This window comes from Suncus etruscus, chromosome 16 (genome assembly GCF_024139225.1).
Source record: "Suncus etruscus isolate mSunEtr1 chromosome 16, mSunEtr1.pri.cur, whole genome shotgun sequence".
NCBI lineage: Eukaryota > Metazoa > Chordata > Mammalia > Eulipotyphla > Soricidae > Suncus > Suncus etruscus.
In genome coordinates this window covers 40335072-40354272 of record NC_064863.1, presented here as the reverse complement: position 1 = coordinate 40354272, position 19201 = coordinate 40335072, and the positions used below count along the sequence as shown (strand labels likewise).

Below are 19201 nucleotides of genomic sequence, written 5' to 3'. Positions count from 1 at the left end.
TAAGAACTTTGACTACAGGATGAGGAATATATCATATATTAGATATAAGGCAATGAGACTAAATATACTACCAAAGACTTAGCAGTAATATATCTATTATATATGTATGTTATCATATATAATGTAACATATATTATTATATATTATATCTATATCTAATAGATATACTATATATACATATATAATAGATACATTACTGCTAAGTCATTTGTAGTATATATGTGTGTATACTAAATATAATATACTATATATAAAATGCCAAGCATTGAGGTGTCTAAAGTATAATGTTGTCTCAGGAAGACTAAAGAGTAGCCTCTGAGGTAGGAGGAAAACATGAAATAGTGTAAATGAATTTTTTTAAAAAAGAAGGCAGTTTTAACCACTTTCAGATAGCTCTACGGAAAGATTGAGAAAGAATGAATAGAAAATTAATTTCTAAATTTATCTTCTTCTGTGACTTTGACAAGCAATTTTGGTGACATGGTGAATGAATGTATGACAGGGAAGGCTAAAGAAAGACTGAGGGGTGCCATTTATAGAGCCTACAATTCTGTATTTATTGTATCTTAATTTACAATTTTTAAGACATAAAAACATTCTGCATTCTTTGAAAGTTGAGTAGATGCATGGAAAAATAATTTAATATACACACACCAACACTGGTATGCTGCAGTGTTCAGTTATATCACTAGAATTTCCAATGATCCAGTCATGAAAAAAGGGGGAAAATGATAGTTTTGCAATTTACAATGTATCCAGGTGGGCATTCTGTGATATCATATAAAATATCACTGTATTTTATATATAATTGTATCACAAAATAAGTCAGACAGAGATAAATATTACATAGGAAATAGACAAAATGGATTTTGTTGGATTTTTTTAAATTAACATATTTATGCACTATAATTACAAACATGTTTGTAGTTGGGTTTTAGTTATAAAACAGGAACATCCTCTTCATCATTGCCACATTCCCACCATCAATGCCATCCATCCCCCTTCTCCCCTAACCCCTACCTGTATTCGAGGCAGGCAATTTGTTTCTCTCACTCACTACCATTGTCATGATAGTTGTAAGTGTATTTATCTCTCTAACTGAATTCACTACTCTTAGTGGTAAGCTTCATACTGTGGGCCAGTCCTTCCAGCCCTCATCTCTATTGTCTCTGATTATTATTACAATAATGTCTTTTTTTAAATCCATAGATGAGACTATTTTGTGTCTATCTCTCTCCCTCTAACTTATTTTGCTCAGGATAATAGTTTCCATGTTCATCCATGTATAGGAAAATTTCATTATTTCATTGTTCCTGGTGGCTGCATAGTATTCCATTGTGTATATGTACCACAGTTTCTTTAGCCATTCATCTGTTGAAGGGCATCTTGGTTGTTTCCAAGAGTCTGGTTATTGTAAATAGCACTGCAATGAATGAGGTGTAAGGAAGGGATTTCTGAATTATATTTTTGTGTTCCTAGGCTATATCCGTAGGAATGGTATAGCTGGGTCATATGGGGGCTCAATTTCCAGTTTCTTGAGAAATCTTCATATTGTTTTCCATAAAGGCTGATCTAAGCAACATTCCCACAAGCAGTGAATGAGAATTCATTTCATTACACATCACTGTTAGCACTGATTGCTCTTGTTCTTTGTGATATGCCAGTTTCTGTGGCGTGAGATGGTACCTCATTGTTGTTTTGATTTGCATCTCCTTGATGATTAGTGATATGGAGTATTTTTTCATGTGTATTTTGGCCATTTGTATTTCTTCTTTGAAGTTTCTCTTCATTCCTTCTCCCCATTTTTTGATGGGATTAGATGTTTTTATCTTGTTAAGTTCTGTCAGTGCCTTGTATATTTTCGACATTAGCCTTTTATCTGATAGGTACTTGGTTAATAATTTCTCCCTTTCTGTGGGTGGCCTTTGTATCCTAGTCATTATTTTTTTTTGAAGTGCAAAAGCTTCTCAATTTAATATAGTCTCATTTGTTTATCTCTGCTTCTGCTTGTTTGGAAAGTGCTGTTTACTGCTTGAAGATGCTTTTGATTTCAATGCCATGGAGTGACTATTTTTTTACCTACTTGTTCCTTTATATACCTTATGGTTCCAGGTCCGATATCAAAGTCCTTAATCAATTTGGATTTGACCGTTATGCATGGTATTAGATAGAGGTCTGAGTTTGTTTTTCTGCACGTGGCTGGCTAGTTGTCCTAACACAATTTGTTGAAGAGACTTTCAATGCTCCATTTTGCTTTTCTTGCTTCTTTATTAAAGATTAATTGATTGTATGTATTCAGAGAATGCAGAACATTCTTGAGTATTCTCCAAATACTCAAGTCATTCCACTGATCTGAGGGTCTCTCTTTATTCCAATACCATGCCGCTTTAATGATTATTACTTTGTAATAAAATTTAAAGTTGGGGAAAGTGATGCCTCCCATATTCCTTTTTCTAAGGATTGATTTAACTATTCATGGGTATTTATTTTTCCAAATGAATTTCAGGAATCTTTGCTATACTTCTTTGAGGAATATCATGGGTATCCTTGGGGAAAGTATTAACTCTCTACAATGCTTTGGGGAGTATTACCATTTTAATGATTTCAATCCTCCCAATCCATGAACAGGGTATATGTCTCCATTTCTGTTTTATTTCTTGAAGCAGTATTTTGTAGTTTTCTCTGTATAGGACCTTCACCTTTTTTGTCAAGTTGAGTTCAAGGTATTTGAGTTTGTGTGGCACTAATGTGAATAGGACTTTTTTTTAATGTCCATTTTTTCCCTATATCATTATTTGTGGATAAGGCCATTGATTTTTTTTAGTTTATTGGGCTACACCCCATTTGATGTTCAGGGGTTATTCCTGGCTATGCACTCAGAAATCACACCTGGCTTGGGGGAACCATATGGGATGCTGGGGGATCAAACGGCAGTCTGTCCTAGACTAGCGTTTATATTGCGGATGCCTTACCACTATCTCCACTGCTCCGGCCCCAAGGCCATTGATTTTTGAGCATTAATTTTGTAGCCTGCCACTTTGCTATATGAATCTATTGTTTCTAGAAACTTTTTGTATTCTACCCCTGTCTTTTGGGTTCATCATTGTGACTAGGATGTGTCTTTGGTGTCTTATGGATCTCTTTTAACTGGTACTCTTCACAATGCAGTATTTGGTTGCTTGCACTCTGTAACTCTGGGAGTTTCTCTGCAATGATTTCCTTGACCATTCATCCTTCCTGGGGATTTTCTTCCTGGGTCTCCATAATTGCAATGATTCTCATGTTGTTTTTGTTGAGTTTATCAAGGACTTCCATTTTTATTTGTTCACATTCTTAGAGGAATTTTTCCATTGTCTGTCTTTTTTCATTTGTTTTAAGGCTCTATTTTATGCTCTTTTGTTTTGTGGAGTTGTTATGCATCTAATTTTCCAGTTCACTGATTTGGTCCTCAGCTGCTGTTGCTTTGTTGGAAAAGCTCTCCAGTGAGGTTTTTATTTTGTCTACCATGTTTTTCAGTCCTGTTATTTTAGTTTGGAGTTTTCTGATTTCTATTTTCATATCCTCTTGATTCTTATTTGTGATCTGTTCAGCTCAAGTTATGCTTTCTTTGAGTTCTATGAACATCTTCCATATGTCTTCTCTAAACTTTTTATCTCAGAAGCTAAATAGGTGGTTGACACTTCACTGGTCATCAGACACATCTTCATTCCCTGTGCATGGTGTTGGTCTGTGTTGTGTCTTTATTGTTGCGCCTGTAATGTGATGTTTCCTACTTGTTGTGCTAGGGACCATTGACTAAGATATGTGCCCTGCTGTGGAGCCAAGCGGAATGGCATATTCCTCTCCATCATGTAGGTTCTGCAAATGCTTCTGAGAGGGTTTGGTTCCAAAACCGACAGCTAATGCTCAGGGTAGTAGCAGCTGCTTGCTAGGCATTGGGTGGTGATCAGGAGATAGAGTCAGGCTGAAGGTGAAACATGTGTAGACTGACAGTCTTCAAACTCATGTTTCTGCCATTTTATTGGATCCTTTCTTTCTTTTTTGTTTTGGTTATTGGGCCACACCTGGTGATACTCAGTGTTATTTCTGGCTATGCGCTCAGAAATAACTCCTGGCTAGGGGGACCATCTGGGGTGCTGAGGATTGAACGTAGGTCTGTTTTGGGTCAGCACGTGCAAGGCAAATGTTCTGCCGCTGCACTATTGCTCTGGCCCCATTTTATTGGATCTTGAACAAAAAATGTAATATGATGATGAAGTAAATAATAAAGAGAAAAATTAGGGTAATGTCTTATAGATTAAGACAGTATTTTAGAGAGAATATTGTTCTCTTTGATTTTGATTTTGGGTCACATCTTTATGTGTTCTGTGATCAGGGATTATTCCAGACTCTGTGTTCTGGGAGCACTCAGGTACCACTCCTACTAGTGCTCAGGGACCATATATAACAAAACAAGAATCAAAACTCACATAGGCTGTGTGCAAGACAAGCACCTTACCTGCTTTACTATTTCTCCAGCCCTCCTTTATTTTTAATATAAGACATATCATGATATGTTTATGTACAGTTGAGAGATTACTTGTATAATCTAGTACAGAATAATGTTATGTTCCATTAAAATAAGACAGCTGAATGATAGATAAACTTTTCATTCATTTATTTTTTATGAATTTACCTATTATAATATACACCCCAGTTAAATAATCAAAAAACACAACCTTGACAATTTGTATGCTACTATGTGACCTCCCTCAGTCTTTCTGTCTTTTTCAATCCCAATATAATTACTATTCTGTATTTTCTCAAAGCTGTTTTGTAGTTTTTCCTTTACATACTATGCTAGCTCGACTTTATTTAACAATGAATTAAAACATAGCAAAACATTTATTGTTTGGAACATACTACATAGACTCTTGATAATTTTTCACTGAGTTGTGCCTTCCTAAGATTAATTCTTAAAGTTGAATATTGTTGATTGTTCATTGTGATGGCTGTGTGATAATTTCTATTGCATAGAAATCAGCTACTTAATCTGTTCTTTTGGCAGTAGGCATTTTGTTTGTTTCTAAGATTGGATTGCTGTGCATATTCAGGACTAAATTTTTTGCTTTAAATATGCAAGAATTTCTTTTGCATATGCAATTAAAATGGATTTTTTTGGGGAAGAGTGTAGATTGGAGTTTAACTTGATGAAATAGTGCCACACTGTTTTTGTGATGATCTTACAAATTCAGAATTTCATTTATAATGAATATGATAATCAGAATATATGAGCCCTTCAACATTTGACATATAAAGGTATAAATTCCAGTGGAACACTTTAAATATTTATTTTGTCAAATGATTTGAGTTTTTCTGATTTCTAATGCAGCTAAAATATCTTTCCCAGTATTTTTGCCAAAAAGAATTTTCTTCTGTTATTTGCAACTTTATCTTTGGCCCATATTCAGTTCTTTATTGCTTACATTATTTATTTGATGAATTTTGTTATTAAAAATGCAGACCTGCATTAGTTAGAAGGATCAGAGGGTATAAGACACATTAATGTTTAATGTCTAAGTAAAACTGTATGATTTTTTTGCTTTCCTGGTGATAACCATGGCTATCCATTCTTATTAGCAAGTTAGTATACCTTTTCAGATTTTTTCAGAGATTTTTCTTAATGGGGGGTGCCTACACCTTATTTTTTGCCCTGTGCTCAGGGATCATGTCTGGTAGATCTGGGAGGAGTACATTAGGTGCCAGGGGAATGAACTTAGGTTAACTACAATAAGGTATAGACCTTACTTTCTATTATCTCTCTGGCCCTCATGTTTAGCATTTCTATACTTCCTAAGTGACTTGTAAAATAAAACTTATGTAAATGTGGTTTTCAAGATTTGTCTTTGTTTTTTTTTGTTTGTATGTTTGTTTGTTTGGTTTTTGGGGAGGCCATACCAGTGATGCTCTGGGTTATTCCTGATTTAGCACTCAGAAATCGCACCTGGCTTGGAGGACTATATGGGATGCTTGAGATCAAACCCACATTCGTCCTTGTCAGCCACATGCCAGGCAAATGCCCTACTGCTCTGCTACTACTCTAGCTGCATGATGATGTTGTTGTTGTTGTTTTTTAATTTGTGTGTGTTTCATGCATGCATGCATGTATTTGTGAGCATGCATGTATTTGTGAGGGGTTGGGCAAAACCTGGTGATGCACAGGTCTTGATCCCTGCTCTGTGCTCAGGAATTACTCCTTTTTTATATAAGAGGATTGTGAGTGGTACTGGAGACTTAATGAAGGTGGTCCACTGTGCAACTCAAGCATCTTAAACCCTGTACCATCTAGCCTTTAAGATTCCTAATGTACCACCTGAATACTTTGTCTTTTGATTTAAGACATATAAACAGGTGTTGTGTAAGAATGTATTTGGAAACAAAGATGTAGGTTTTTTCCAATTGTTGCATAAAACTGGTCCCTATTATTGAAAATTAATTTAAAAATAATATTCTTTGATAAATCTACATAGCCACCGTAAACAGTAGCAAATGATCTGATGTGGCATTAATAACCTTTCTACTTTTAAGCAAGTAAAATAATAAGTAAGATAGAACTAGTCTCCTGATTTAATTTGGAGGGAGGGCTTTCGGGTTTGGGGCCTTACCATATAGTACTTAGGGGTGTTGTATTTGTAGCTCTGTTTTGCTCTTGTGATGTTCTCATATGATGCTTGGGAGGCAGCAAGTTAGGCAAATACCTTACTTAACACTGTACTTTCTCTCTGAATCCCTTCCCCTAACTTTTGTCTTGAAAATCTTGGCTATATTTTTGATGGAATGTTAAAGATCATTTATACTTTAAAACCTATCTACCATTTTAGGGGGTGAAAAGTTGATTCCCATTTACTAAAGTAGGAGGATTTATAAAGTAAAACATATTTCTAATGTTACACAAATTTACTAAAATTTTGAATACTCCTTCCATGGTAAAGATTACCTGGTTTTTGTGTATTTATACTTTAAGTAATGTTGATTTGATTATCCTAAAAAGTGTTGGTTAAAATATCTCTAAGACTTATTATTAATTGCATAGAAGTTATTATTATTTGAAAGCTGATTTATTGGAAACTTAATACACTTAGGACTTGGGATCAGGGAGGCTAAATATATAAATAATATAATCATTTTTGTTTTTTGGGCCAAAACTGGTGACACTCAGGGACTACTCCTGGCTAGATGCTCAGAAAATGCTCTGGCTTGAGGGACTATATGGGATGCCAGGGGATTAAACCGTGGTCCATCCTAGGTTATCATGTGCAAGACAAATGACCTACAGCTTGCACTACCACTCTGGACCCTAAATAATATAATTTTATTTCAGTTTTAATCAAGAATTATTTTTAGTTTAATTGATATGACAAGTGAATTTCCATAACTTTTTCTTAGGTGAGATATTTAAATTACATTGGGATTGATATCAGATATACAATCAAATACATCATTTAATATGTGCAAAGAACTACATTAGTTTTAGGGTTTCAAAGAGGATTAAACATTGTGCTTTTTTTGGGGCCGGGAGGTGGCGCTAAAGGTAAGGTGCCTGCCTTGCCTGCGCTAGCCTTGGACGGACCGCGGTTCGATTCCCCAGTGTCCCATATGGTCCCCCAAGCCAGGAGCAACTTCTGAGCACATAGCCAGGAGTAACACCTGAGCGTTACCGGGTGTGGCCCAAAAACCAAAAAAAAAAAAAAAAAAAAAAACATTGTGCTTTTCATTAGGGTAAAAATCTCAATCTATCTGCAACAAAAGCAGTAAGTTATGCAATAGTTGCAAGAAAATAGTTTAGATGCTAATGGTGAATGAAAAAATATAGGCATTACATGTTCTATTCTAATAGAAACTATGTTATTTTTATAATTAATGAGAAATATAATAAAGCCCTACTTCTAATAATTATAGAACATATTTTGGAGGTAAAAATTGTGGACAAATAGTTCAGTCTCTGGCATATGTTTTTTAATTTCTCAGAGTGCAGTATTCTTAAATAAAATTTATATGATGATTTTTTTTATATATGGGGAGTGTTGCAAAGATTGAAATAAGACAGTGCATTAGAAAGATCTATAGTATCCTGCCTGACTCATAGTAGACCTTACATAGTTATTATTATTTCACTGTTCATTGTTATTATAGAAAAACCATTTTCTGTTACACATGTACTCTGAAAGTACTTGCTTTCCTTCCCATCTGCTTCATTTCTAATGCAGGTCACCATCATCTTTCTACTAAACCAGTAAAACTGAATCTCTTATGAGATTTCTTAATTTTTTTCTCCTTATAATTCACTATCAATCAAACTGCCAGAGTGGATCTATAAAATTTAGCTTGGATCATGTGATTTCCCCCTCATTTTATACCATCAATGTTTTCCCTATTATTAGAAAATAGAAGTACAATTTCTTCCCATAACCTGTTAGCTGAAGTAGAGCTCTACTGAGAACCAGATAAGAAAATTCTGGGAAAAAACCCACAGGAAATAAATGATTATTATTTGTTTATTCTCTTCTGTAGCCATAACAAAGTAGCATAAACTGGGTTGCTTACATATTAACAGATTTATTACTATTTTTCCCCACTATTCTGGAGACTGGTGAGGTGTCAATAATGTTGATTTTTCCATGACCTTTCTCCTTGGCTTGTTTGTGGTTTTTCCCTCTGCATTATGTAGGGCCTTCTATGTCATTCATTCTTTTTATTCTGTGAAGAAAAAAAAAACTTCTTTCTGTTACTCCTGTCTCTTCTGAGACTCTGCTTACTCCCATCTCTTTAAAGACTCAGTTCTCCTGAGAGTGAAGACTTCTAACTTATGTTTCCTAAGAAATAAACATTTTGTATGTAGATAGAAATGTATTGTCCATATTTCAAAACCTACTATGAAAAGGGTTATGTGGTGATAATTGGAGCATTTTAGCTCTAGAATAGATAATAATATTTAGAAATTGGAGGCAAACACAGTGATCATATTATGCAGTAATTCAATGCATTTTGATACTATAAAATAGAAGCAAGCCCCAACAATTAAACACAAAGTTCTTTAGTAATTTCAATGATCTTAAAATAACTTGAGAAAGTTTAAAGGAATGTTAGGAAGCATTCCTTTCAGCATCAAATAATGAGTTCTACTCTTTGTCCTTTTTCCTTTATGTGATTGTTCAAGATTTTCAGTGATGTTTATCTTTTTTCTTGAATGCTATTTCCCTACCCCATCTCCAGCCACCATATTGTTGGCTGGGTGTATTTGTGTTTTTTTGCTTTCCTTATTATTTGCCTGTGTAGAGAATTCCAAAGTCCTCTTTGACTGCAAGGAGTTACTACCTAATATGGAATGTAAATAATTTTAAGTAATAATAAAATGAAAACAATAAATATAATGAACATGAAAAACAAAAATAAACAAACAAAAAACCAGAGTTGGGGAGATAACTCAAAGGACTATTGCATAACTTTGCCTGCCAATTTAGATTTTGTGCTTTGTAAATTCCTACAGCTCCCACCCTATCAAATGACACCAGTGATATGGCCTTACAGTCCACCCATATAGTTTGCTTTTTAAAAGACAGTCTCTAAAAATAGTCCCATTTGTAGAAACTAGTTGTTAAAACTTTTAACATGTGAACTTGGGATGAACAGAATTCAGCCCACTATCACCGAATTGTTACTGGAGATTCTAATAGTTTTTTCCACTACTTTTAAATGAGTGTTGTCATAATACATATTAAAATATGTTGCTTAAAAGATGACATTTCACAACATAAATTTAGAATTCTTCACATTGATCAATTCTTTCCAGTGGATTTCATTTCTTGTTTTTTATTTTATTTTTTATTGAGACACTGAGATTTACAAAGTTATTCAGTGTTGAGTTTTAGTCATTTAGTCAATTTAGTCAATTCCAGCAGCAGTTCCACCACCAGTGTCCCCCAATTTCTACCCTACCTGAACCCCAAGCTTGCATCTTTGAAAAGCTCATTTATAAATTTGGTTTTGTGGTTTGGCTTTTATTTCTTACCTTTTTCTTTGTTTCTTGCTTTTCTCTAACTCAGCTTCCCTATTTTATAGTTCCTGACAATTCTATATATCTGAAGAGGTTCTTTTTAGCTCTTTCAGTGGTTTCTGCTTATCTTGCAGGTCTTAGATGAAATTTATCACCATTAATTTGAAGAGGGCTAACGAGTCAAGAATCAAATTTGGAGAGATTGTACAATAGGTAGAGCTTTACTTTGCACTCAGCAGACCCAGGTTTTTTACTCAGCATCACATGTGGTCCTCTGAACCCTGCCAGAAATGATCACTGAGTGCAGAGCCAGGAATAAGCCCTGAACATAGTCTAGTGTTGGCCCCTTCCCCCTACATATACACAATCACACTAACCAACCATCTAGAATAACTATTTCAGTCTCTCCATTTCGTCACCAGTTTAGTTCTAAATGACAGCATTCCTCCATTAACTTCATTTCTTATATTATTTATGCTCTGTTTGCCTCCAACTATATGTTTCTCCCTGAGGCATAGAATTGATAGGTCTTATTTTCGATAAAACCAGGGTCTAATGTGGAATCTATTATTATAGGTGCTTATTTTATAAATGTGTATTGAATGAGTGTTTATATGAAATCTTTTTTTCTAATGTATTTTAGAAATAAATCTCTTTTCTAATGTATTTTTAAATTTGAAATTTATATGATTAGATAAAGTAAATATTGAATAGTATCAGAAATACTGGAGTGGTAATACAGAGCAGAAAACAGTATTTATGATTCATTGAAGTAGTAGGTCATAAAAAATTTGAAAATAGTGATTATTATGTAGTCATTATAACTATAATAATTAGGATTCACTTACTTTTATTGAATAAAAAAAATTTTGTGGCTTTTTTGTAACCCTGGCAACACTCAGGGATTACTCCTGGTTCTATGCTCAGAAATCACTCCTGTAGGCTCAGGGGACCTAATGGGATGCTGGGATTCGAACCACCTTTCCTCCTGAATTGGCTGCATGCAGGGCAAACACCCTACAGCTGTGCTATCTCTCCGGCCCTAAACCAAATTTTTAAGGAAAAATATCACTGGCATTATTTTTTCCTCTTTTACACTACCCTATTTAATGGAACATTTATGCTATTAACATTTTTAAGGACACCCTTTGGTAAATACGATTCTTCAAAAGAGATAAATACTTGTAGAATTATAGTGGACAGCACCATATAGAAATCTGAAATTAGATTGTAATATTTTAGGTTCTACTTAGACAATATGGAGCTAGTGTGGTTTTTAACGCACTTATAGTTTGAGAATCAGAGTCCTAAATTTATTTCTAAAGTGACTTTTACTTCTCAGTTCTATCAAAGAGTTCAATTGTCAGAAGGTACCCAAACTTTATTGTTCTAGGTGAACTTATCTTTCTTCTTAATTTGTGATAACATAGTGTTTCTATTTTAGAGCTCTTTAGCAATTGTCCCTTAACATCTATCTTTTTCAAAGGTTAAGAAGTTAGCTCAACTGGCTGGCCCAGAGAAACCCTGGGAATGATCTTTCACACCTAGCTAGCCTGAAGTAGCACAACCTCAAATCCAGTACCATCAAACAAACAAGCAAAATAACCAAAACCCAGTAAAGGTTTCTACTAAAAACTCACCTTTATCTCCAATTGAAACTTTTCAGTGTAATATCTATCTTCTTGGGTTTAACACACAATGAGCCATTTTATGGATTACATTCTTTTTTTCTCGAAAACTTTTCATTAGTGAATTTATTGCTACCTTTTTTCTGGCTGTTCTCAAACTTTCATTGAAACAAAACCTCTTTTTTGTGTGTGTGTGTGTGGTTTTTGGGTCACACCCGGCTGTGTTCAGAAGTTATTCCTGGCTCCAGGCTCAGAAATTGCTCCTGGCAGGCACGGGAGACCATATGGGATGCTGGGATTCGAACCGATGACCTCCTGCATGAAAGGCAAACGCCTTACCTCCATGCTATTTCTCTGGCCCCAAAACAAAAACTCTTAACTTCTCACACATACTTTTTCCAAAAGTACCACCCTTTCTATTATATTAAAATTCATGACAGATTAGTCTGACCTTTCTTTATCACTCTCCTTTATCTTAGGTTCCCTATTTTTCCTTAAGCTACTTTTCTTTGTGGCATACAGAATGTAATAAACTAATTAATTTTATGAGAAAAACTATAGACTAGGAGATTCACACAACAATTTTTATGGCTTTTTTTGATAATATAATTGCCCAACTAGATTTCAAGGGAAATAGCCTATCTAATAGCAATTTATTTTCTCTAGTTCTGGAGTTCTAGACCCATATCATACAACATTATAAACCTTGAATGATGTTTGAAATGAAATTCTTATTTTTAATCACTACTAATACTACTAAATAGAATATTTTAACAGCTGCTATCTTTATTGAACAAATCATGCTATAGAGACTTGCAAAAGTTATTTACTTGCTCCTTAAAATTTTTACATTATAGGAGCTGAGTGATAGCCCTATGGATAGGGCATTTGCCTTGTACATGGCCAAGCTAGGTTTCATTCCCAGCATCCCATATGGTCCCCTGAGCCTGCCAGGAGTGATTCCTGAACACAGAGCCAGGAATAACCCTTGAGTGCTGCCAAGTGTGGTCCAACCCATTCAAAAGTTTTACATCTGAGTACATATGATAGAACTAAGATTATAAAATAGAAAGTGTTAGAGCCAAATTTGAAACCCAAATATCCTCATTTTAAGCACCTGGGTAACTGTTGTTGTAACTTTTCTTTATCTCATTCTGATAATTACTTTACTAAAGATGACCTGAATAATATTTTTCTGTTATTTCACAGTATTCTTAAACTTGTATTTCTTCAATGTAGTAGATGTTATTTTCTCTCTTTGTTTTTCTACTTTTGTGGGAAAGTTCCTTCATTTTAACAGTTTGCCTCTTTAGTAAATGACAATCAGATGATGGACTATAACAAAATTATTAAATCTAAGAGCTTTGTTTTCTGTACCAACTGCATTGTGCACAAGGGTGATATAAATAAAGAAGCAAGGCTCCTGGTAAGTAATTGGGGTTTATTTTGCCTCTAAGTAAACAATGCTTTCTACTTTTGCTGTTCATTTGTCTGTTTTGTGTGAGGATGTGTTATTTCACTGAATAAAAGTAATGATATATCACATCTGTATTTATTCTTTAATTATCAAACTCACCTTGCCAGTAAAGTTGGTAATTATTTTTTCACACTTATTTACTTCCTGACTGTTAGGTCCTGTAACAGAAGTGAAAACTGACATATATGTCACCAGCTTTGGACCTGTTTCAGATGTTGAAATGGTAGGTATGTTGGAAATAAAATATAATTTTTGAGATTTCAAGAAAGCAGACAGAATATAGAACAATTCAGTTTTGTTTTGTTGTCAGTTACACAAAGCGAACAAGTGAAAGAACAGCCTAATTAGACTCTAAGGTTTATAAGAAATACAATATTGAACTTGAAAGTTGGCTAGCACTTGCATTTTAGAATTTTCTACTTGAGAGTCTTTCTCAACAGAGAAATGTATGTTCCCAGTACTTATTCCCATATCACAACATCATCTTCATTTTTTCTTTAGAAAATTATGAGCAGAAAATTAGCGGTTGTAATTAGTTTTAGTATGAAACTATTCTGTGGTCCTAATTGCATTTTATATCCCTTGGTGACCCAGTTGTTCACCCCCCGCCACCTCCACCTCTTAGAGATATTTACACACTAAGAATGGGTCAGGAGTTTAACCATTCATCTATTCCCTCTAATAATAAATATCTTCAGTCTACAACTCAAAAAATGTGTTTTTTTTTACCTCCAAGGTTCTTAAGACTCATTTTTATAGTTTTGTGAACAATTTTTTCTTTACATATTTTATTTTAAAATGATTCCTATAATTTTTTGATTATTTGTACACTTCAATTGTATACTCAGTAATTTTTTACCTAAAATAAAGTACAACTGTAATACTTGGTGCCAATAGTTTTCTTAAATTATAGAAATTTTTTTTGATTATCTAATAAATGGATAGTTATTTATCTACAACTGTAGAAGATTCAGGTTCAGTATGGACATAGCATGAGAATAGCATAGCATGGACATTGCTGAGAATATTTTGTTCCATTGGTTAAAAATGTTTCTATTAAGTTTGTTTTTATTAGTCTTTATTTTTGGTAGGGTGGAAGGAGGGTGATATCACAAGATGTTCTTAGGGACCAAGGGAGTCACTCTCAGTGATGATTGACCTAATTCAAGGATTGTAGGATGTTGTTGCTGCTTAGATTCTGTGATGCTAGGGATTATTTGTGCTACCCAGACATGGTACACTCCTGGACTGTGCAGAGAAACTAGAAAAATAAAATTGTACTGAGGAACGAACCAATATGAGTTGAAGGGTAGCAAATACATGTAGCTTGACCCCTGTACTATCTTGAGCCCTGGGGTAGATTATTTTTTTATAAATATGAAGCACACAAGACTCTATAGGCATTGTCCATGATATTGGTGAGTCAGAGATTGCAGCAGGTAAGTTGCTTGCCTTTCTTGCATGCAGCCAGCCAGTGATAATTTGATCCCCAACATTGCATAAGGTCCCCCTGTCACTGGCAGGAGACATTCCTGAGTTTAGAGACCTTAGTAAAACCAAGCACAGCCAGATAGACTACCAAACACTAATAACAGCAAAAAAAATATTGCATATTCTTCTGCATATTTACATCATTTGTGTATTGACCATGCACAAACTAATTTCCCCAGGAATATACAATGGATGTATTCTTCAGACAAACATGGATTGATAAGAGGCTAAAATATGATGGCCCAATTGAAATATTGAGGTTAAACAATATGATGGTTACAAAAGTATGGACTCCAGATACTTTTTTCAGGAATGGAAAGAAATCCGTTTCACATAATATGACAGCTCCAAATAAGCTTTTTCGAATTATGAGAAATGGTACCATTTTGTACACAATGAGGTAATCCCTTTTCTTTTTATCTTTTCCCTTTATTCCACCTTTCCTTCCTCACTTCTTTTATTTTTCCTCTCTACATCCTTCTTTTCTTCATTCTTATTATAGGTATCTCTAAAATTACTTTTTAAAGAATAAGTTGATTTTGCTTAATTTAATTTTTTCATCATAGACTCACTATAAGTGCGGAATGTCCCATGAGACTGGTGGATTTCCCCATGGATGGACATGCATGCCCTTTGAAATTTGGGAGTTGTAAGTTACAATTTAAACACTATTAAGATTTATAATTGCTTAATGAAATTTGATATTTATATATATCTATAATTTTACTTATAATTTTACAACATTTAAATCAATGTTAATAATTGTGCAAGGTGTCCTAATTTTTAAGAAACTATTAAAGAAAGAAGGTAAAACAACTCCTTCTTCCCTAAATGAAAAATTTATTTTTACATACAGCCTAGGTGGAATGACTCATAATTAATATTTTGTGGTGAATTTTAGGGATCTCTGAACTTCATATATCAGTGGTGTAAAATGAAATTTAAAATGATATTTTTAATATGCATTTAAATAGGATTGACTATTTTCATTTTAATTTTGGTCCACATATGGTGATTTCAAGGGTTACTTTTAGTATTGCACTCAAAAATTACACAGTGAGCTTGGGGCATCAGATGGGATGCCAGGAATTGAACCTGGGTGGGCCACATGCAAGGCATGTACCATTCTCTAGAACTACAATTTAGCAGTTTATTTTATTTATTTTTTATTTTTTTATTTTTTTCTTCACAGAATTATTTATGGTACATAGTGACAATGAATGAGGGGCATTCCCACCACCAGTGTTGTCCTCTCTCCACCCCATTCCCAGCATGCATCTCATATCTCCTTCCTTTTTCCCCAAGAATACTAGTGTAACTGGTCTCCACTTTACAGCTTGTTGTAGATTATCTATTGTGTTGTAGTTTGAGGTAAAAAGAATAAGAAAAAAAGGAAGAAAAAAATTTGGTAGCAATTACCAAAAAAAGAAAGAGAAAAAGAAAATAAATGCAACTAGTTAATAAGAAAAGAAAAAAAATGTCACCAAATAATAACCACAGGAGTGAAAAGGGAAAAGAAAAGTGGAAGAAAAAAAGAGAAGAAAAATAAAGTCAAAAACTAACCAATCAAAACAAAACAAGAAAAAGAAGGGGTGCTGGAGTGGCAGGGTTTGACATTCCCTCCACTTTTTCTTTTTTTTGTTTGCCTAGGCACAGTAAGCATTGGGGGAGAATGGGAATTCCCGTAGCCTAAGAGATTTAGGGCTTCTCCATCCTTGAAGCATACCATCATGGAATCAACCCCTGGCTCCAGAGGAATCCCTAATGAAAACTACAGTAGTTGAAAGAAGTCAGTTCTTCTTGAAAAGTCACTTCTTTTTGTCATGGTAGAGAGTAGAATGATATAATCAGCCCTATTGATTTTAAAATGGTTAATGAATGAAACTAGTATAGTAGGAGATATAGTCTAATGTAAACAGAACCACAAAGAATAATAGTGTCTTATAGACCACATCAAGAAGTTTGAATTCCATTGTAAATGCTATAAGAAATCTTTGAATAGTTTGTATATGTGGCGTGGTATTCTCTGATACTTCTTAATTTTAATCCAACTTTTCTATGGAAAATCAATTGTAGAGAAATTAGAGGACATTTAGAAACATGTTGAAGACTATTGTTTAGTACTTTCAAAATTGGTTGGGCCGGAGCTGTGTATCTGCCTTGCCGGAGCTAGCATCCCATATGGTCCCCCAGGCCAGGAGCAATTTCTGAGCGCATAGCCAGGAGTAACCCCTGAGCATCACTGGATGTGGCTCCCACAAAACACACACACACACACACATACACACACAAATTGGCAGTGACTTAGACTAAGTAATAGTAATAGAGAAGACAAGGAAAAAAAAGATAAAATTGAGGTTTTATGTAAAGGTGAAGATAAGAGAATGAAATGAATGAGTAGGAAAGAAATTCTTTTTCTTCCAATTTCCTTCCCTGAGATGACAGCAAAATGTAACTGCTTCTTCTAATGTCGGCCTCAAATACTAAATTCGATCAGACTCTACCAAAAATAGATGCTGAGTTTTACTATTGCTTCAGATTCTTAACTGTTCTGATTGTGAAACTGTTGCCTGCTGTTATCATTGCTCATTGCTTAACTTAATGAGAATTGCCAGTCACCATTCTTTTTATAACCTCTAGTGATCATAATATTTAGTGGAAACTTGAACCTAATGTGAGTCACTTGCTCCCTGACCAGTGACTTAATGAGAGAAGCTAAAAATGGAAAAAAATTGCATGAATTTAAAGAATGATCTCACTGGGCATAGAACTTAAATTAATTTGTGTTGCTATAATTTAAATCTCACCCAAGATAGTTGTTGTTGAGAGCAAGTTTCCTCTAGTCCTTAGAGATAGCATTCTTCAGAGTAACGAACATAGTTCATACTTGGTGTTCATTATGTTTCACGCACATACATGCACACACATAAAAAAAGAAGCCAATTGTTTTAAGGGTGGGAATTAAAAACAAAAATGCTTGCCACTTTTAAAAAGAATATTTAGTTCTCTGGAAAGAGAAAAATACCACTTAGCTATGTTTGCAACACATACAAATGAGAAATATCATAAAAGGAAAAATGTTATTTTGACAAAGTCAGGTAGCCAAGAGGAAATTAACTGCATTTAAAATACCTTGGGGAGGGGATTATATTTTTTATGACTGAAACCCAACTACAAACATGTTGTAACCATGATGCTTAAATAAAGATATTGATAATAAAACATATGTTTTTAGCAGATAAAACAAAAACAGGACTAACCTCTAAACATATCTGGGCATATCTCTCCAAAACAAAACTAAATTAAACAATTCCCAGATGGAACAATAATATTTTTCTAAAAAAATTTTGGAAACAATAAGGTCTTTATTGTGAAACTAGACAGGAATACATTTTAAGTAATATTATTGGAACTTAACTGTGTTAACAAATAACAGCCTAAACTTCATAAATGGTTTTACAAATTGAATGCAAAGGTAATTCCCTGCTGTAACACTCTTTATGTAGGATTAAACAATTCAACTGAGGACCTACTGTGTTTTAGCCATTTAAAGGTTTGTGGAGTGCAGCAAAAGCTTCGTTTTGGTTCTTTTGAACTTATTTCTCTGTGAGCCAATGTATCTGCTTTCAATTTGCTGGGGAAGCAAGCAGCTGTTCTCCATTTGTGTTGAACACAAAACAGTAGAAGATGAACTTAAAAGGAAACACAGAATTTGGAAGATAGAAGCAAAAATGCCCTGAGTTTAGATATGGTAGCTAAACTGGAAAGTTTCACAAACAGGGTAACCCATTGTCTCTACCAATGATTCTCAAACAGCATGGGGATTATTTAGAGGCAGATTTGGGCATAGGTGACCCCTGGAGATATCTCCCAGTCATGTAAATTGCTTTTTGTTTCTGCAGCCCTATTATTTTAGGCAGCATCTGGTAACTTTCTAATTGGCAGAGCTGCACTAGTATAGAAGTCAATACTGGTCAAGCATTGGAATGGAAAGAAGTGGCAGTCTGACAGTACTTTGGGGGGAGTCATTATTTCTATTTTACAATTGCTGATCCTATTAGTATGGAAACATATCAAAGTTCATTGATGCATGCACAACATTTTAATTGCCTTACTCTTAGTTTCTTTTCTAGAATTTTGGCATAAAAATGAGAACTATAGATTGCAAGACCTTAATCTATATGGTTTTCTACATTTTAAATGTGTTTGACTAATCATAATGATTATTTTTCTAATTTTTAAAACTTTGTGAAATGTTTCTAATATATTTGTATTAAACTTCAACATGTTGAGAAGGAAGCACTGACTAAACGTGCTCTGTGCTCCCATTTAGATGCTTATCCAAAGAGTGAGATGATTTATACTTGGACAAAAGGACCTGAGAAATCAGTAGAAGTTCCAAAGGAGTCTTCCAGCTTAGTCCAATATGACTTGATTGGGCAAACTGTATCAAGTGAAACTATTAAATCCATTACTGGTGAGATATTTAACAAAGTCGGTATATTACTTGGCTTAGCAATAGAAATTTATCTTCTCTTTCTTCATTGGAATCTAATGTTTTCATTTGACTCA

The 19201-nt window shown here is 34.2% G+C and overlaps 1 protein-coding gene across 2 annotated transcripts in view; it reads left to right on the top strand.

The window, feature by feature from the left end:
* The window catches only part of GABRA4 (gamma-aminobutyric acid type A receptor subunit alpha4), a 91231-nt gene that overhangs the window by 7863 nt on the left and 64167 nt on the right, over nucleotides 1-19201 (top strand). For both annotated transcript variants that reach the window (XM_049790148.1, XM_049790149.1), the window contains 4 exons: nucleotides 13294-13361; nucleotides 14809-15029; nucleotides 15196-15278; nucleotides 18963-19106. In XM_049790148.1, the coding sequence (XP_049646105.1) occupies nucleotides 13294-13361; nucleotides 14809-15029; nucleotides 15196-15278; nucleotides 18963-19106 (516 nt within the window). The remainder of the gene's footprint in view (nucleotides 1-13293; nucleotides 13362-14808; nucleotides 15030-15195; nucleotides 15279-18962; nucleotides 19107-19201) is intronic.